The following is an 18881-nucleotide window of genomic DNA, read 5'->3' as shown; positions in this document are numbered from 1 at the left end:
CAGCCGAACCGCCAATCAGACGAGGCCAACAGGAGCGCAAAGAAAGGGGAGAAGGAAGCTTTATTGCCGCCATTTCACGTGAAAGCAGCGCGGAACGAGCAACGTCAAGGGCCGAACGTTTAGAAGAAATCAGGCAGAATTTGAATTACATTCGCCAACTGGAGACTTAGGAACCAAAGCAGCCGTTATAACAAACGGTAGGGCCTAGCAGTTTGTCTTTCAAGTGGCCTTTGCTGTTGCTTGGAGAAGAAGAAAATGAGCTACGGAAGGCCGCCACCAGACGTGGAGGGAATGACCTCCCTCAAAGTGGACAACCTGACTTACCGAACTTCGCCGGAGACCTTGCGTCGAGTTTTTGAGAAGTATGGCCGTGTGGGGGATGTATATATCCCCCGGGATAGGTACACCAAGGAGAGCCGCGGCTTCGCCTTCGTACGGTTCCTCGACAAGCGCGACGCCGAGGACGCCATGGACGCTATGGACGGCGCGCTGCTCGACGGGCGGGAGCTTCGGGTGCAGATGGCCCGCTACGGACGACCACCGGACTCAATGTACAGCCGGAGAGGTGCTCCGCCACGCAGATATGGAGGGTACGGTCGCAGAAGCAGGAGGTAATAGTGGGCTGTTTAGCTTTGGCTAGGGAATAGTTTTATGAAGGATAGGAGCACATGGCCCACTAAACGAAAGTAGTTTAGAAGCATTTCCTGCTTGTTTACTATGTAGCAATAAGTAAGCCTTAACATTTCTAACGATACTTGCAGGCCAACAGCACACAATGCTAACCATAATCTGGTTATTATTGTATTCACTGCTTTAATTTACATACGTTTATACAGTTTACAAGGACTTAAACTGTTTACGTTTTGAGTTAATCTACAGATCATATACTTAAGTGTTTAGTTTATAGAGGATCAGCAATACTGAAAAATGACAAGTTGCTAAAGCCCTAGGTGAAGTTGTTTGGCCCAAATAACAGTTTAAAACCCAAAGAGATATATACATATATATTAATTATTTCTTTATTTTTATATTTATTTCCTGCCATTTAGTTCTCAGTTTCTATTTTATTTTTGCCTTGCTCTGGCCATATTATTGAAATGTTTCTCTCTCTAACCACAGCCGGTCAGCCAGCCCCCGCCGCCGCAGACGAAGCCGCAGCCGCTCTAGAAGCAGAAGCCGTTCCCGATCCAGGAGCCGCCACCACTACAGCCGCTCTAGGTCTCGCTCTTACTCCAGATCCAGGTCAAGGTCCAGGTCCAAGTCTAAGTCTAAGTCCAAATCCAAGTCCAGAACCCCCAGACGGAGCAAGTCAAAGTCTCCCTCCAGGTCTCGCTCCCGCTCCAGATCCAAGTCAAGAAGTCGAACCCCACCTTCCAACAGAGGGTCAAAATCCAGGTCCAGGTCCAAATCCAAGAGTAGACCTAAATCACCAGAGGACAACGGAGCCGAGTCTTAACCCAAACTTGGACGCAATATGACGGTATTCAGGGGAAAGGGTGGATTAATGATTATATTACTTGTTATACTCAGACAGTAGTCATCATTGTGGTATTCTGCAGTCTTGATGCTACATTGCAATCATTTGCAGACAAGCAACCAGGTCTGCAGAATCTTAAATGTTTTTAGAAATTAAAATTAGATTGGGACTGATGTAGACAGGCCTAGTGCTGTGTGTGCTTTACTTTGCTTGTACCTTCAGTAAAGCTAAAACACACACAGGCACTCACAGGGAGATTTGACTTAATGTGATCTGCCATAGCACATAATTCAAATTGGGGTGATGTGAGTGTGTATGGGAGGGAGGGGTGGATGGGACGTGGGGTGCTTCACTCAAAACGTTCACCTAAATGTGGAATTCTTTCCTCCAAGCTGCGGAGTCCTGTTTGCAAAGAGAGGAGGAGGAGATGGGGGTGTGGCAGTGTGAGAGCAGTTAGTGTGTGACCCGCCCATGTGACCTGCCTGTTGCTGAGAGCGATGGCAGTTGCTAAGGAGCAGGTCACCAAGGCAACGGTGGTTGCTATGGAGCAGGTCGTCATGGCGGTGGTTCGGGCTGTCAGTTGGTGTATGAGGTGGTGTGGTGAGGTACGTTCACGGGGATCACAGGCAGATGCACTGAGCACTGTTCCCACCCGTGCCTGTGGCGTCCTCCGCCTCTCAAAGGGAACGGACCCCGAGGTTTGTTTTTCAAATATGCCCGAGTGTAAGAGTCTTGTTAGAACTAGTTTTTGGGAGTGTGGGGCCAAGAAAGGTGTGTGTAAACAAATGTGATAATAACTAGAAATATTAGGTATATTAAAAGAAGAGTTGCACAAAAAAGCCAGTTTTATGAATGTTAGTGTCAAGAGGGAGAAGATCAGACCAGTACTGTTTAAATATCACGTCAGCTGCAGAAGGGAACATTGCCATTTTGTTTTGCTCTTGTCAACTGTATTTTGTCTTTCCTTCCAGATCTCAGATGATTGAGCCTTTGCTGAGGACATCAGGAAGAGTCTCACATGGAGCAAGTGGACTCCACTATTACCACTGAATGCAGACTGAAAGGTTATTGGAGCTTGGTCTAAAATGTTTTAAATGTTTCATTTGACTTAATTTGCCTAAACAAATTCTGTAACTTTGATGTCATCATTGTTTGTAAAGTTGAGCACATTGAAAGGGATTTGTAAGGTGTTTTTTTTTTTTTTTTTTTTTTTTTTTTTTTTTTTTTTTTTTCCCCCAATCAAAATTGGGTATTTTTAATTTTGATTGAATTTGTATATGTTAATAAATTCTTTTTTGACCATAAGTATATTTCTTTTAATGAAACCCCTTGTTTAACACTCTTTCCAGATGGATATGGGAGAGTTTTATTGCAGAGTTGATGTAGAAAAGGGTCACGTTGGATATTTCAGCTATGTTATACCACTCTTATTGGGAAAAATGGCTTACTGTACAGTGACATAAAAGCAAAACATGAAAAATTCGCATTGCCACTTAATTTGTGACTTGCTAATCCGGCAACATAGTATTTTCTTTTCTGTCACATCTCTTTTTTCTGTCTGGTTAAAGTTGCTTTCCTATGACTCTAACCCTCTTTCTTGTGTATCTTTTGTGCACTAGGCGCAGTTGTGTAGCAGTTGAGTAATGCTGGTTAGCTGTTAAGATGCGGTGCAGTGCGGTGGTGACATGGTGTGGCGTGTTGCGGTGCTGAGTGCCCGGTGCTGTTCCGGGGCTCGACCCTCCGCTGCTGTTTGCCGGTTTGTAAGCTCACAGGTGTGGCAGATCATCCATCCTCTCCTGTCTTGTGATCTCTTCTTCCCTCCATGTGCTGTACAGATTCTCTTCTCCCTTTTCTCTTTATTCTCCCTACTTTCCTTTTCCCCTCTCTGTGGTTCATCCACTGTTGAAAACTGGCCTTGCTCGCTTCTTGAAATTGGGTCCATTGGGACTCCTAGTAAAGGGTTTAAACGGCAGTTCTGACTGCTTAATGAATCATTTTTGTGTATTGCATTCCTCTGTGAACCTCTCAAATGTCTTGTTATTGCTTCAGGTGAATGCTAATAAACATTTTTGTCTTAAATAAGTTGCCGATGTGAGTTCTGTTATGTCCATCTTCATACAAATCATAATGTATTTGCTATATAATCAAGTTTACCTCAACTCTCAGGCAGTTTAGTGAGAACAAATTTGTCACCAGTATAAATCATATGGTCACCTGTTGTGTAGCCTGAATTAAAACACTGTCAGGATTGATAGGTGTATGCAAAAGTTTGTATAGAGACAAGTGACAATCGGTTTATTTTTGTCAAGTAAAAAGTAAATGCACCTGCTACAACAGACATTTAACAAAAAGTCAAGTAAAAAAAATGTGGTTTTTAATGCAATGTACTCCTTTATTTTACGGTCTTAAAAAAATTAAATAGTAAAGTTTGGGCACCCTACCAAGTCAAAATTAAGTAACCCTAAACTTTGCATACAACTTGTTTTGGTCAAGCCAAGTGATGAAACAGTAATGTTTAGTGGTGGGCCTTGATGTATAAATTTCGATACTGATATACGTTTCCAGGAAGATCAATTGAGGAGACATTTATATTTGCTATAACCAGTTAGGAATGACAGTATTTGGTTAATCCAGTTAATCAATTTGATGCTAAAATTGTGATATATTACCATACATCACTCAATGTAGCATAGTATACATTTATTCAATCTAATTATAGTTATTAAAAGGGTAGAAAAATCTTTGATGGTTAGTATTTTTTCAGCATCTCGCAGTATAAATTGTATCATCACTTTTAGTAACACCAACACCACTAACTGGTTATATTGTATATTTCTAATCACCTTCATGTACACAAATAAAAATATTTATTAAGTTACATGGGCTTACTTTAAACAAGAAAAAAATACATATTGTATATTCATCGATGCCAGATTTTTCATTGAAGAACTAGATGTAATTTGAAACATTTGTAATAAGGAAATGGCTTTGTGCAAAAACTAATCAGACAAATAAAAGGAAAGTATTTTTATGTCATAAAGCATGTCTGCAGTGGATCTTCAAATCATAAATATATTTAAACTACTGTAGTTTGTTATTTTTTTTCAGTTCATATAGAATGGGAAATAAATGATTATGCTAATTTAACTGACATTATGTAGCTACTACTTCTATTCATATAAGTTTAGGTTTGTTATTTTTTTAAATATAATTAAAAATATTTAAGACTGACCTCCTTATTATCGAATTTGATGTTGGCCATAGTCTACATTATGTCAGAGACAGTAGAGAAACCTGAATAGAGGATCTTTGATTATGTTAACTGCACTCCTACTAGCAAGCTAATGTTAGCTTTGTCAGTTGGTTCAGTTAGCTACACAACAGTTACACCTGGCGCATCACTTAGTTGGTGTAGTTGGATATTTAGTAAGATTTTCTATGTAAAAACTAGTTTGTGTGGGTATAGTTTTATTTTATGATGTGTATAACACTAAATGTTTGAAAAGGTTTAGTTTCAGAAGTTAGGTTTAACCTTAAAAAAAAAAAAAAAAATGGTGGAATTGATGGCAGCTGCTGCAGCTCCAGGGGCGGTTGCCTTGTTGGTCAAGCAGGTAAATATCACAACTATAAGGAAAAATTACTAATATTGGGTCATTAATCTAAACCATTGGACTCCAAATTTAGTGCTCTTGTTGTTTATTGTCCTGATTTAATCCCAGGTGCAGACTGTTTGCAAGGTGAGTCCTCAGGCGAGAACACCCGACGCTTTCTCCTGCTCGGACTGTAAACCCTGCTTGACTTTATCAGCCTGCAGCCACGGTACACGGGTCCTGTCACAAACCATTTACATCTCCCGCTTTGTGCCGTACACCCACCGCTGATGGGATTAACGGGCAAAAGTAGAGAGCCGAGCACGTTGCAACGTGCCATGCCAGCGTACCTGAGCTGTGCTGTCCGGCAGTCTGGAGTTATAACGGCGGGGGTAGTCGGCGCACGCTGGGCGGGGGGCGGACCCGGAGGATATGACGTCCAGCTCGGAGAGGAGATTGTACCATATCCCGTAAACGCTGCCTGTTAACGTTGATTTGTGGTGGGGATTATTACAAGGATGGCTGAGTGAGTGAATGCAGTTGACTCAAGTGAACAGAAGGAGAAACAGGAAAGACAATCGAGTCACATTGCAGGTCGAAACTCTCCACAACCATGAGTCTAACTTTTGTATTATCTGCTATTATTTTCACGCTTCTCGCTATTGTGGTCGCAACGTCGTTATTTAACGGCTCTTCTACAGCCGACTTTGCAAACGCACGGAGTTATTTCAGTGCAGCCGGAGGATTAGATCAATCGGGGCCGAAGCAGAATGGCTATTTACCCGAGAAGAAGAAGAAGAAGAAGGCAGCGGATGACTGGTGTGAGATCAGCGGGAGCTCACACGATCACTGGGATGTAGTGAAATCTGTGCTTTCAGTAAGTAGTCTTCGATCTGTCTGTCATACAGTTTACACACCCACAGTCCTGGTTTGTTTTGTTAGAGCTGCAAAACGCTCTTTCATTACGTACGTCTCTCTTGATCTGACTATCCCTCCCACTCAGATACTGTTTACATGGTCCAGTCAGTGACGGAAGGAGCACTCAAATCTTTCACTTAAACATAAGTAATGGTATAATGGATTAAAAAAAAATTTCTTAACAAGTAAAGATCCTGCATTAAAATTTGACTTTAGTCTTTAGTGGGAACAAAGTATGGAACGATACAATAAACGAACAGTGGCTCTTCCATCAGTGACACCTGTGTGAAGTGTAGGCCACATCAGCATCCAGGAGGGATGATGAGTACAGGTAACACAAGGAGTTAAATTGATTTGTTTTGAACTAAATATGTGCCCAGCAGTTTCTAATCCAGCCTGCCTGCCAATGGCAGCCACACACAGATATTTGAGAGGTAAAAGTGCATCTATTAGGGGGGTGACCTGTGCAAAGTGATGCTGTGATGCTCCTCATCTGACCCCTTAATTCTCTGACAGGAGGAGGCACACCCCCAACCTCTCACTGAAGAACTGGCAACACCAGTTGAACACTCCTCCTCCACATCCAGCCTGTCCATCCCCAGGCCTGGATCTAGGCATATGAGCTTAGAGGTAGATTCATCATCCGAGGTCTCATCAGGGAGGGGCCGTAGGTCATTCATTGGGCTCTCTGATAAGGAGCTCATAAAGTGTGCTTTCTCTTACCCCCAGACTGAAGGAGCCACAGAGAGCCCGGGGATCAACGGTGAGCACTTTTACCCACTTTGAAAGAGTTGTGAGTTAAATATTTAAATATATACCATATATATTTTATAAATAAAGGTTTTGTGTCAGGTTTTAATCAATGTTTATTCCATTTTATCAGATAAGGTGGAATCAAATGCAAACAATTCCTTGAAGTACGTCCCTGGAAAGGCACGATCCCACCACTTGCAAATGATGATGTCCAAAGACGAGCTGGAGGAGGAGCAGAGGTCAGTAAAATATGAATACAACTTCCTGATAAGACACTCTTTATAAAGGGTTTATAAGCCATCAATAAGAACAACTAATTATTTCTTTATTTCTTCAGCAAGACTCAGTGGAGAGTTCTCCTTAGTGAATTGAAGAACTACTAAGAAAGTCATGCAAAGTGTCGTGCTGGAGGAGGATTTTCCACAACCTGGAAAACCCAATAGTTGTTGTTATTAATGGATTATATCTGATTCATAAAGATTAATTGCAGCTACTAAACTCATTATAAAAAGTGCCTTATTAAAAAGTAGTACCCAAATATGTCACAATATATTAAATTCCCAGGGGTTGAACACCTAAACCTGTGCTTGCCCCCCCCTAATCCTCCAAAACAGAACAGAAGATGCTTGGGCAAAGATTTACTGAAAATCAAATCTTTTCATGAATTCCTATGAAGTTCCCTTGTTTCCACATGTATGTTCTGTGTTCTGTCCAATGTCGACTCCTCGTCTTCCTCCCTCTAGCCTCCCCTACGCTGTCTTCACGTGTATCTGTGTTGTTGGCATTTCAGTCCGAGCCTTCCACGATTAGCTGCTGTATCACCCCTCGGCTTTAGGCGAGACTGAGTAAGGCGAGATTGAGTCTCTGCCAGGCATTAGCTGAAGGATGAATGACACGAGACTCAAAAGAGTTTGGTGGCTGATGCTTTAAAACAAATAAGGAACAGCGGAGTGATTCAGCCCTATCCTCTCTGTAATGTATTTGCATACCCTGCTCTTATCATTGCAGAATACACTCGAACACAGACTTTAACTGTCTGTAAGCCTGAAAAAGGAGCAAATACATGGTAAAGTATGAGTTATTCTCACCCGTTTGTCCCAGGGGAGTCACTTTCTGGCCATTGTATGAAAACCACTTCAGTGCTGTTTTTTTCAGGCCAATTTGCTTTTACAGTTTTGGCCTCATCTGCTCTTTATCCTCAAGTGGCCATGAAGCGACCAATGTAACCGTGCAGTGCTGCTTACCTGATCCCACTTACCCACCACCCGCTGTCGCATTATTCCACATTAGATGTGTGATTCTCAGGTGTCACAGCAGGTGTTGATTGTGTCTCCAGTCGTCACCTCTGACAGATAAGTGTTAGTTAATCCTCTGAGGACTCACCGCTGCTCAGCCACAAGGAGGAGTTATTGTAACGCAACACTGGGACCTGCTGCTGACAAAGCAGTAGCTTTAGCTATTCAGTAACATATGAATAGAGGAAGTGAAGGGACAGTAAAAGGTTTATGCTTTGAGAAGAAACATATATAGCTATTCAATATTAAACATTTAATTCTGGTCATGCAGCTCATCTTTATGAGCATTTTTATTCGGCATTGCTTGTCTTTGTTTCTCTGCACAGATGTGAATTATTGACTTTTACATGTTGTCTCTGAGTTGATCAAAGGTCTCCCTTCGTTATGTCTGTCCTCTTGTATCTCCCTTGTGTTTTAACATCATTATTATTTACACACACATATAGCATATATAGCATATAGCTGTCAGTACGAATTATACTTCATAAATGTTGTGAAATTTGTACAAGTGATAAAGAGAGTTTAGGATTTTTACCTATCAATATTACTTTAGTTCTTGTTTTTCCAGGGTGCAACGGGAGCAGCTGGCTGCCATCTTCCAGCTGCTACACGATAACAAGGAGACGTTTGGGGAGGTGTCGGAGGGAGACATGGAGGAGCAGCTCAGACTCTACTCCATCTGAGACTCCTCTCTGACTCAGCTCTTTGCCTTGCCATCCACCCTCTGACTGCGCTCTTTTACCTGTGAGCGCGACTGACGGACCTCTTCAACAGAGCTACACAATACACTCAACAGCTACTCTCAATTGTGTTCCTTTTTTTTGTTTGTTTCTTGTGGGTTTTTTTGTTTTTTGTTGTTTTTGCTTCCATCCCCTGTCATTCAAACTGCAGTCCACATGAAGACCAAAGGAAACACCAGCCCAGAGCAGGACTTTATAACTACCAAATTGCAAATAAGGACCAAAAGAGATAAAAGACTATCATTATGTCTATTAGTTTTGTATTATAATAAAAATGTTAATTTATTACAAAACTTTTTTTAAAAAACTCAACTTTATCTTCACTTAACTTCTGTAACAGGTGTAAACCCCTGCAAGTTATTGCTGCATAACTTCCACTCTGTTGTGCAATAAACCACTTTATGTACTATTGTGAATGTGCGTGACTGGTTCCTGGTCTATGATAGATCTCTGTAACAGGAAACTGAGTGGTAGCCCTGCCCATTCAACCTCAGTGACAAGGTGTGAAATATTCTTGGGTGGCTTTCCCACCTGGGTACAAATATAAGAGGGAAAACAAACACTCATCTGTGTCTAATTGAACAGCAAAGACTCCAAATTAGAGGGATGGCAGTCCAAACCCACAGGATTTATTTTGGGCTGCTTGTGATGTCGGTCAGCATCTTACTATTGATCTTATCATGGGACTATTTATCTCTGAAACGCATCAGGTAAGTTGTATTTGTATTTTATCCATAGAGAAACATGAAAGATAAAGAAGGGAGTGTTTTAATCTGTTATCATTTGTTGGAAATTAGTTGCAGAAATGTGTAGCAGCACATCTCCAGGTCCAGTACTTTTTTATTAATTATTAATTACTTTTAATAAAGTGTCTTGCTAACTCTTATATGTTGCATCTATTGCTCTTTTGTCAAATTTCCACTTCAGCTGGACTAATTTCTTAAGAAAACAGACCGGTCAAGAGAGATTGTTTGATAGTGACGTTACATTATGGGTTGAGAGGGGAATCTCGACTCTACCGCCCGCTGTGTCTAACGCAAAACAAGCAAAAGTTGCAGTTTCCACAACAACTAAACGAGTGACAAAGCTAAAAACGGATCAAATGAAAACCTCTGCACGTGGAGCTGTGGCTGAGACCCCCATGCCGGTCCTCTCCAAAAAATCCTTCAAAAAACTTCCTCAGTGGGACTTTGAGGATGTCTATAACCAGGATGCCCCACCCCGACAGACAGTAAGCATGCCATGATAAGATGACAGCATGAATATAATAACTTTTCAGGACTGAGTAAACATGGCTGATGTTTGTTCAAATGTGTGTTTTTGGTGTGACCAACATGAGTATCTATTTGTTTTTCCTTTTACCGCTTGCGCAGTATCACTGCCTTTAACATTTTATCCTATATTTTCAGACCTGTGCCCAGTCTGTGCGAAACTCTGAAGATGAGAGCTTCAAGAAGGCTTTCCTCCCCAACATGCGTTTGTTCATTCACAAAGACAATATCAACATGAGCGAGTGGAACCGACTTTCACATTTTAACAATCCCTTTGGTTTTATGGAGTTCAAGTACGACGGTAAGTGTTTGCATGTGTCTGACAATTCACAATAAAGTACACAAAAATGTGAGTAGCTGCTGAGTAATAGGTGAGCAAAGAATTAATCATTAGTGACGAGCTCCTGAATAACTCCCAGCTGAGGACTATATACAGTAGATAACATCGAGTTACTGCTGCTGTGGCTGGTAAAGCCAAAAAGAAATTCGTGCTGTCTGCTGGTAATGACGTCACAAACACAAGAGTTTAAAATTTCATGCGTCCTGTTTGAAATAAACTTCTGTAACCCTTGAATCCACTGTGTAATTGTAGCCACTTTTAAATATCAACACTTTGGTACTAACTTGGGATTGTCACTACAGCAACATGACACATAGTTAAATAATCAGTTAATCCATCAACACAATTTTTCATTATTATCATTTGATAATTTATTGTTTAAAGCTGCATTAATAGATATGTTGACTTGGAGGGAGCAAAATAAACTGAAATTAACTATGGCGAACATGTTAGCATACAGTTAAGCAAATACTGTCATTCATTTGGAGTCATGTTTCTTTCAAATTCATGTATTCAAGTTCAATATTCACTGTTTGTTTGTTTGTTTTTGTTTAGTTTAGTTTTTTTTTTGCTTTGTTTTTGGTCTCTACCATCTCCTGAGAAAAATATAGCTCTTTAGCTGCTTATTGCTCCACTAGTAAATGAACCAGCCAATCTAACTGTGTCTGTCTGCTGTATTGGTGATGAGCAGACTGTAAACAGCTGCCTGTGGCCAAAAACTCACAATAAAGCTCTGTAAAGACGAGGGAAGCTGCAGATACTGGTGATTATTCTCTGTAGGTTCATCACCACGAGTAACCCCTGATGTATTGTTCATTATAGCCACTTAAAATATAACACATGAGCTAACACTTGCATGCAAACACCTAACAAGCTTGGCAGTTCGTCAGTTTAAAACACAGTATGTATTTCTTGGTTTGCAGACGTGATGGCTTCAGTGCGGTTGATCCCAAAGCCAAAAGAGCCTCTCCTCTCTCCAAAGGCTGGCAGTGGTGGCTGTATACGCTGTGCTGTGGTGGGCACCGCGGGGATCCTTAATGGCTCTAAAATGGGGAAAGAAATAGATTCACACGATTACGTTTTTCGGTAAGAAAGAGGGAGTGAACAAACCTGGCGATTTTGTTTGTTATAGTCCCCACCACCCAGGACTTCATCTACTGTGAGCTTAAATTGGGTTTTTTTAAACACAGGACCATAAAGGAGTGGTTCAATTTTTTTGTCAGTCTAGCAGACTTTAATCAGCCATTGTGTAGACCCATGCAGTAGCATTTGTAAATTCGTGTGATTTCTGTGACACATAACGGCTGATTAAAACCAACTCAACCCACTAAGAGCATCAGTCATGGTTGTCAGAGCTACATAGAGTTTGTTCAGTCAACATGGGAGCAGCTCCAGGATGCTTGAATGATTTATTTTGTTGAGAAAAAATATTTTTGCTTTATGAGGTTATCTTGCTAGAAAATACAGCATTTGGATGTGTTTGTGCGGCAGGATGAATGGCGCAATCATCAAGGGTTACGAGGAGGATGTAGGGAACAAAACATCAGTGTACGTCCACACAGCTCACTCCATCACTACATCGATGTATTTGCTCAAGAAGTATGGATACAGCTCTGTCCCTAACGATGAGGTACTGAAACTCAAACGACAATGGTGTAATGTTGTGATGGTTTAATTTCTCCACACATACTCACTGATCAGTTTTGGCAGGGTATAAAGTATGTGCTGATTCCTGAGGGGATGAGGGATTTCAATTGGCTCCAGGGTCTTCTGAAAGGAGAGAGGATTGCTGCTGGCCCCTACCATAACAAGCGGTGAGTATCAACTCTGTATATATTCTCTGTAGGCCTGGATACTATACAAACACACACAAACACAAAAGCATGCATACTGTACACCCACTGCTACAATATAGCAGGCCTGAAAAACGTGTCTCCATGTTGGTTCAAAGTCAAATATCCAATAGAAGTGAAATTTTATTTTTACTTATGATTTACTATATTGACTGACACAGTTAGTACAATTTATGGAGGTTACAAGTCATATTAAACATTCACAAGATATACTAAGTGCATCTTTGTGTTACATGCAGAATGTCACAAAACTCCCTTCCAAAATCAGGCATTTTAGAAGCAAGAACCACACAATATACAAAGATAAACCTCATATTTGGACCTTGTATTTGCATTTTGCGTTTGGTTCAATTCAAGATGGTAGTTAAGAAGAGCTGTTATACGTTGTTGGAAATCAAATGATTTGTGAGATAAAATACGGTAGGCAAACACAATGAAACATTACACACAGGCTGCATGATTTAATGTTTGTGATCATACTATAGTTATTTATCACTCCACACCTTCATGTCCATAGTTACACCAGTGGCACATTTCAGACTCAATAGTGTGATGTAGGGAACAAAACACTGGTGTACATTTACACAGGCCACTCCATCACACCATCACTGTATTTGCTCAAGAAGTACAGATACAACTCTGTCTTTAACCAGGTTCTGAATCTCAAGCAACTAGTGACATTTACAGTTAGACATCTGTTCAACATTAACAGCAGCTGATTTATTTCTCAATCACCCAGAACAACTTTATTTGAGATGTGTTGCCTAAAGCTCCAGCATATGGTATAGTAACAAAGCCCATTTTCATCATGTCATTCTTTAATAATCACTGTAGACTTTTGTATTTTTACCCTCCAGGCCGAGGACGTACTATGCTGGGCAGTACAATGAGAGCCGTTTCTATGTTCTGCACCAGGACTTTCTCAGATATGTGCGAAACAGGTCAAACTCATTTCACAATCCTACCCAAACTTTTTACTTGTTATGGTTGACTCTAATAATGGCCTAATTGGCCTAATTGTTTAATTGTTTAGCAGATAAACTTTGAGAACAGGTAAAGCAAGCATTCAAACAACTGGTGAAACAGACATATACAGTTGTGTATCATCAGCGTAAAGCAATATCTTACATTATGATGACTAACAATATTATCCAGAGCAATGAAGATTATTGAATAGGATGAAACGTGCTTCAGTGAGCAATAGACTAAATCAGCAATAGAAAAACCTGACAAGTATAGTAGATGCTTCGACCTATTTCTCAAGTGTTTTGATTGAAATGCTATGATAAACTATCAAAATCAGTGCTTAAACAGAATGAGGACAGCCACATTATTAGGAAGAAGAGAAATTATCAGGTCATTTACAACCTTCTACAAAGAAGCCTCAACTTTATGGTCATTTTGGAGGTTGCATTTTGTCTTTTCTTATAGATACAAAACATATTTTTAATGTACTATGTTCATTTGGTACTTAATTATTGCCTACAGGTTTTTAAAGTCTCCTAATCTGAATGCTTCGTTCTGGGCAATAGTCAGACCAACCAATGGGGCATTCACTGTCTTCCTGGCTCTACACACCTGTGACACAGTAAGTTAATATTATTTAAACATCTTGAAACTTGACATGAATAGTTTGACATTTTGGGAACTTCACTTATTAGCTTTCTTGCTCAGGGTTAGATGTGTAAATGGATACCATTCTCATATCCGTCCGTTAAATATGCATCAACATGTTACATATTGTTTGTTTAATCCATGCAAAAATTTAAGTATGGAAAACAATTTGTGGCTTTACAGGTATGTGGGGACTATATTTCTGAAATAGTTGTGTTTACACGTCGGTTTTTGAGCTGTAATGTGTTTATTAGTGAGCTTAGCTACCAGGTTGCTGGCTGTAGATTCCAATGTATGGACCAACAGGAGATTATAGCTTCATTTAAATACCTGAGTATCCCGACCAGTCAGTCAGAAGAAGCCTCTAGGTTGAGATGCGAAACATCGTCAAGAACTGTATCTACAACCAAATCCAGTTTCCCTCGATATAACTCTTCTCGGATAACTCTTCTTTGGTGTGATTATTCTCTAACTCTTCCTGTTCTCAGGTAAGTTTGTATGGATTCATGACTGAGGACTACAAGAAATATTCCAACTACTATGTGGAAAAACATGTTAAAACCCATGTTGTCTTCTACGCAAACCACGACTACATCCTGGAGATGAAGACATGGAAAAAACTACATGACAATAAGATAATAAGACTATATCAAAGAGCAGACTCAGACACAGGGACAGAAAAGCAGAAGTAACACTGATACACTGACGATGGCAGCAATGGCATCAAGAATAGAGTTCATTTTAATTAATGATTTTTTTTTTTTTTAGTTGTACTGTTTACCCTCCTTGGAAAAAGGTTGTTTTACTATGAGTGTAAATCACACCCGTTGACACAATGTGTGACTTTTTACATAGTACTGTCTGGATTAAGTGTGTGATAAAAAGGGGAATTTTTTAAATCCTGGTCCGACAGAGAGAGGTAAAAAAAAACAACCCAATGTTTTGCAACAGGCCAAATTACAGGAAAACTGATATCAATTTATATGTATTCTACACTCAATGATATAAATGGGGGGGACAAAATACTAATAGGATCTATACTCTGTTTAACCTAACAGAACCACAGACAGCACCTCAGGGATGTTTGTTAGGATAGGAGAAGGGAAGTTGTATTAGACTGCTAGTTTGCACTTATGAGTCATTCAGTGGAATCGAAATAACAAGATAAAAGCATCAAGTAATAGCTAATCTTTTATGATCATAATGCAGAGGGGAAAACCTGATAAACAAGTCCTGCTGAGTGCTATCTTTTAAATCTATTATTCACAATGTTTTTTATTTGTTAACATTGATTTTTTTTTTATTTCCTTTGGATTGTCCATGGAACATAACATAGTCTCTTATTTTTTAACTTTTTAACTTTTTTATTTTTTTCATGTAAGGTCACTGCCTGTATGTTACTCACAGATGGGCTAGGAGCCAATTAGTAAATACAATTTTACAAGTACTAGTACTAGTTCTGCTCAGAGTCCTGTAAACGATGTCTAAAGCTCTTGGCAAGCGAGCGTCACCACCACCCACTTCCGTCCAGAGAAAACTTTCATATAGCTCCTTTAAGTAAGATTTGTAACAGAATATATCTATATCTATAAAGGGTTGGAGTTTTTCCACCACTAGGAGATACAGAGCCAAAACACTGGGTGTGAATGAACAAACATAGTTAAATGTGCCAAAAAGAAACCAGTTTTTATATGCTGACGTGTCAGTGATGCACCAAGTACAGCAAAATGACGATCTTCTCTGTTATTCTTATTACTGTACTGTTTTCAGTGTTTGTTATTGTATGGTTGACTGGTTTTAACATGTGATATGGGACCAGGTTAGGCTGGTTTGCTTCTTTGTTGAAGAGGTGATGGAAAATACATTTTATGTGAAGATGGGAAGTCTGAGGAAGAGCAGGGTGCTCAAAACCTCAGTCAGCTGAAGTAATATCTGATTTATTTAATGCATTGGGGATGGTTTATGGATTTTTTGTATTGCATTGTGTATTTTTTTGTTCAATTCATGGATGTCTCTAAATAAATTATACTGTGTATTGCTGCATGCAGCTAAAAATTATTTTCACTATCAATCAATCTGCTATCAATCAATCTTGATTAATCAATAAATCACTTTACCAATAAGATGTTTTTCTTTCTTAAATTTGCCTGTTTTGTCAAACCAACTGTCCAAATAATAACAAGCAGCTCACATTTAAAACCAGAGAACATTTAGCGTCTCTATTTGCAAAATGACACAATACAGGCTAATAATCTGCTGATATGTTAATATTTCTTCCAACGCTTGTTGCATTTCTGGTTTCAGAGTAACTAACTTCTTTGCTTTTTAAAGATCCCACTCTTTTTTTTTTACATAAGTTGTAAAAACACTAAAACTAATATTTTCGACAACCACTTCATTTTTGTGGTATTGTAACAGTTGGTGTCAAGGCATGATAAAACAAATTATGAGAAAGCTATGCAACACTTGTCCTTTAATTAACAGTGTGTACATGCCATGTTTTTGATAAACAGAATGGTATGTAATGCAGCAGCTGTACTAAAAAGGTGCTGTAATAATGTAAGAAAACAGAGGTAGAAACCAAACTGCAGTGACTGCAGTCCAGCTGGTTAAGGTTAGCTGGCAAGATAACTGAAGATTTCCTGTTTCCTGGAATTGAAAGTATACAATGTTTTAGTATTTTGTTTTTTTATGCCATATATATAAGATAATAGCTAATCTTTTATGATCATAATGCAGAGGGGAAAACCTGATAAACAAGTCCTGCTGAGTGCTATCTTTTAAATCTATTATTCACAATGTTTTTTATTTGTTAACATTGATTTTTTTTTTATTTCCTTTGGATTGTCCATGGAACATAACATAGTCTCTTATTTTTTTAACTTTTTAACTTTTTTATTTTTTTTTATGTAAGGTCACTGCCTGTATGTTACTCACAGATGGGCTAGGAGCCAATTAGTAAATACAATTTTACAAGTACTAGTACTAGTTCTGCTCAGAGTCCTGTATACGATGTCTAAAGCTCTTGGCAAGCGAGCGTCACCACCACCCACTTCCGTCCAGAGAAAACTTTCATATAGCTCCTTTAAGTAAGATTTGTAACAGAATATATCTATATCTATAAAGGGTTGGAGTTTTTCCACCACTAGGAGATACAGAGCCAAAACACTGGGTGTGAATGAACACACATAGTTAAATGTGCCAAAAAGAAACCAGTTTTTATATGCTGACGTGTCAGTGATGCACCAAGTACAGCAAAATGACGATCTTCTCTGTACTGTACTGTACTGTACTGTACTGTACTGTACTGTACTGTACTGTACTGTACTGTACTGTACTGTACTGTTTTCAGTGTTTGTTATTGTATGGTTGACTGGTTTGGTGGAACATGTGATATGGGACCAGGTTAGGCTGGTTTGCTTCTTTGTTTAAGAGATCATGGAAAATAAATTTTATGTGAAGATGGGAACAAAGGAAATGATGACCATGTCATTCCAGTCTGTAGTATTCCCCTTTTACCCTGTTTCAAACTATAAATATCATCACTCAATCCACTTCATAACATCTAAATTCATGCAGGGATTTATCATATCCATTTTCCAATCAAAATTAAAAGGTGTTTTTGCAATTAGGTCAATTATTATAAAATAATTCTGATTAAAATGCAATTTCCCACATGGGAACATCTCAGCACTATCAAAATGACATTTCTCTAATTCTAATGATTTTTGAACATTTAATTCCTGTCTTATTGCCTTTGGTCTGTTTTTGCAGTGAATCTGACATGTTTAACCTATGGAAAATACATTTTATGTGAAGATGGGAAGTCTGAGGAAGAGCAGGGTGCTCAAAACCTCAGTCAGCTGAAGTAATATCTATGATATTTATTTAATGCATTGGGGGTGGTTTATGGATTTTTGTATATCATTGTGTATATTGTATTGTGTGTATTGTTTATACTGTCTATTGCTGAATGCAGCTAAAACCTTTTTTTATTATCAATCAATCAGCTAATTGCGATTACTGAGGAAAGAATTAAAGATGTGGTCAGGGATTGTGTTTTAGCATTAAAGCTGAAGATGTTTACTGTAAGAAATATAAGAATATTGACATTGCGCTTTCTTCTTGCAAAATATTGTACCATTTTAAGTTTTAAGTTAAGCCTTCATATTATGGGTCACAAGGTTGGGTTGAACTCACTTTTTCAGAGATTTCCCTTAAATTTATTATAACAAACAGCACCACCTGCCGACCTGTTAGAGGTACGACTACAAAAACATTTGCCTCCTTTTTAATTAGTGGATGAATTTATATATATGAGGGGATAAAACCAAATGCGATGTACAATGTACAAATCCCTAAATTGTCAACACATGGAAACTATGTAAATGTGGAGCTTCTTACTCTATTCAGTCTGTGCCTTTATTTAAATCCCTCAGCAACATATTCTTTTGTGCAAAGCCTTTTCTTATGTGGCCTGGTTGCACACCTCTGAAAATAAAAAGAATGAATGAAGTGAAGTGAAGTTCTTTTACTATAAACATTTTATTTTTGCTCTGTATTAACAAAACATTGTATTATAATGTACAATGTACAGATTACAAAACAATGGGCCCCTGGGCACAGATATATAAAAGGCGCCACCCCTCCTTCATAACAAGATACACGATTAAGAACTCTAAAGTCTAAAGATGCCTCCTACAAAGAAAGAGATAAAACCAAAGCACCGGCTCCATCAGTGTCATTTGTGGGCTGCCCCTCAAGGCTGAATTTCTTTTGCAGTGCAACCATAGATCTGGCTTTACCACGATGGACAGTACGACAAGCTGCTTAAGGGTTGCAGTTTGACTTGGAACTGGCCTTTGTTCTTCACTAGGGGGTGTTATTATTAGTGACCAGCTATAGTGAAGCATGATAACGTCCGCTAACATAGTGTTTCCTACATTAGCATCACGCGGGCTAACGGTTGTGGCTGGATTGTTTTTTGTTGGTTCACTTCAGGCAGGATAACGTCATCCAGTCGTGCTTCT

At 39.2% G+C, this 18881-nt stretch overlaps 3 protein-coding genes across 10 annotated transcripts; all 3 read left to right on the top strand.

Annotated features, from left to right (window-relative positions):
* Positions 1-27: 27 nt before the first annotated feature.
* Positions 28-3161, top strand: srsf2a (serine and arginine rich splicing factor 2a). Of its 6 annotated transcripts, XR_015436164.1 has the most exons (4): positions 30-611; positions 1120-1480; positions 2449-2541; positions 3097-3161. XR_015436164.1 is itself a non-coding variant. In XM_023431352.2 (3 exons), exons 1-2 carry the CDS (start codon positions 256-258, stop codon positions 1454-1456), a joined length of 693 nt encoding a protein of 230 aa, XP_023287120.1. In that variant the 5' UTR covers positions 28-255; the 3' UTR covers positions 1457-1480; positions 1870-2957. The 6 variants fall into 6 exon arrangements, 4 of the variants coding, with proteins under 4 accessions (XP_023287120.1, XP_023287119.1, XP_023287121.1 ...); XM_023431352.2 differs by lacking the exon at positions 3097-3161 and having other exon boundaries at positions 28-611; positions 1870-2957; XR_002762098.2 differs by lacking the exon at positions 3097-3161 and having other exon boundaries at positions 29-611; positions 1120-2175; positions 2449-2957.
* A 2347-nt stretch (positions 3162-5508) lies between these two features.
* mxra7 (matrix-remodelling associated 7) lies at positions 5509-9189 on the top strand. Of its 3 annotated transcripts, none has more exons than XM_023431259.2 (5): positions 5509-5944; positions 6502-6748; positions 6869-6977; positions 7747-7804; positions 8602-8694. In XM_023431259.2, the coding sequence occupies exons 1-4, from the start codon at positions 5681-5683 to the stop codon at positions 7778-7780; spliced, it is 654 nt and encodes a 217-aa protein (XP_023287027.1). In that variant the 5' UTR covers positions 5509-5680; the 3' UTR covers positions 7781-7804; positions 8602-8694. The 3 variants fall into 3 exon arrangements, with proteins under 3 accessions (XP_023287027.1, XP_023287026.1, XP_023287028.1); XM_023431260.2 differs by lacking the exon at positions 7747-7804 and having other exon boundaries at positions 5514-5944; positions 6502-6615; positions 6715-6748; positions 8602-9189; XM_023431258.2 differs by lacking the exon at positions 7747-7804 and having other exon boundaries at positions 5513-5944; positions 8602-9189.
* Positions 9190-9286: 97 nt separating this feature from the next.
* On the top strand, positions 9287-15906 carry LOC111673497 (alpha-N-acetylgalactosaminide alpha-2,6-sialyltransferase 1). Its single transcript, XM_023431257.2, has 9 exons — positions 9287-9483; positions 9701-10004; positions 10183-10345; positions 11308-11470; positions 11876-12014; positions 12095-12198; positions 13095-13178; positions 13726-13825; positions 14340-15906. The coding sequence occupies exons 1-9, from the start codon at positions 9380-9382 to the stop codon at positions 14541-14543; spliced, it is 1365 nt and encodes a 454-aa protein (XP_023287025.1). The 5' UTR covers positions 9287-9379; the 3' UTR covers positions 14544-15906.
* The last annotated feature ends 2975 nt before the right edge of the window (positions 15907-18881 follow it).

Source organism: Seriola lalandi, unplaced genomic scaffold (assembly GCF_002814215.2).
Source record: "Seriola lalandi dorsalis isolate HSWRI2012SDOR001 ecotype SW California unplaced genomic scaffold, Sedor1 jcf7180002054920, whole genome shotgun sequence".
In the NCBI taxonomy this organism is placed as follows: Eukaryota; Metazoa; Chordata; class Actinopteri; order Carangiformes; family Carangidae; genus Seriola; species Seriola lalandi.
This window is presented reverse-complemented; position numbering and strand designations above follow the sequence as displayed.

What these genes read in the sequence shown, in the direction of transcription:
- mxra7 (XM_023431258.2), top strand. Translation starts at nt 5,681, where the DNA reads ATGAGTCTAACTTTTGTATTATCTGCTATTATTTTCACGCTTCTCGCT. An exon ending in AGAGAGCCCGGGGATCAACG is followed by an intron (nt 6,749 to 6,868) that starts GTGAGCACTTTT and finishes CCATTTTATCAG; the next exon opens with ATAAGGTGGAATCAAATGCA. An exon ending in GAGCTGGAGGAGGAGCAGAG is followed by an intron (nt 6,978 to 8,601) that starts GTCAGTAAAATA and finishes TTGTTTTTCCAG; the next exon opens with GGTGCAACGGGAGCAGCTGG.
- srsf2a (XM_023431352.2), top strand. Translation starts at nt 256, where the DNA reads ATGAGCTACGGAAGGCCGCCACCAGACGTGGAGGGAATGACCTCCCTC. An exon ending in TACGGTCGCAGAAGCAGGAG is followed by an intron (nt 612 to 1,119) that starts GTAATAGTGGGC and finishes CTCTAACCACAG; the next exon opens with CCGGTCAGCCAGCCCCCGCC.
- LOC111673497 (XM_023431257.2), top strand. Translation starts at nt 9,380, where the DNA reads ATGGCAGTCCAAACCCACAGGATTTATTTTGGGCTGCTTGTGATGTCG. An exon ending in TTATCTCTGAAACGCATCAG is followed by an intron (nt 9,484 to 9,700) that starts GTAAGTTGTATT and finishes TTTCCACTTCAG; the next exon opens with CTGGACTAATTTCTTAAGAA. An exon ending in GCTCTGTCCCTAACGATGAG is followed by an intron (nt 12,015 to 12,094) that starts GTACTGAAACTC and finishes CAGTTTTGGCAG; the next exon opens with GGTATAAAGTATGTGCTGAT.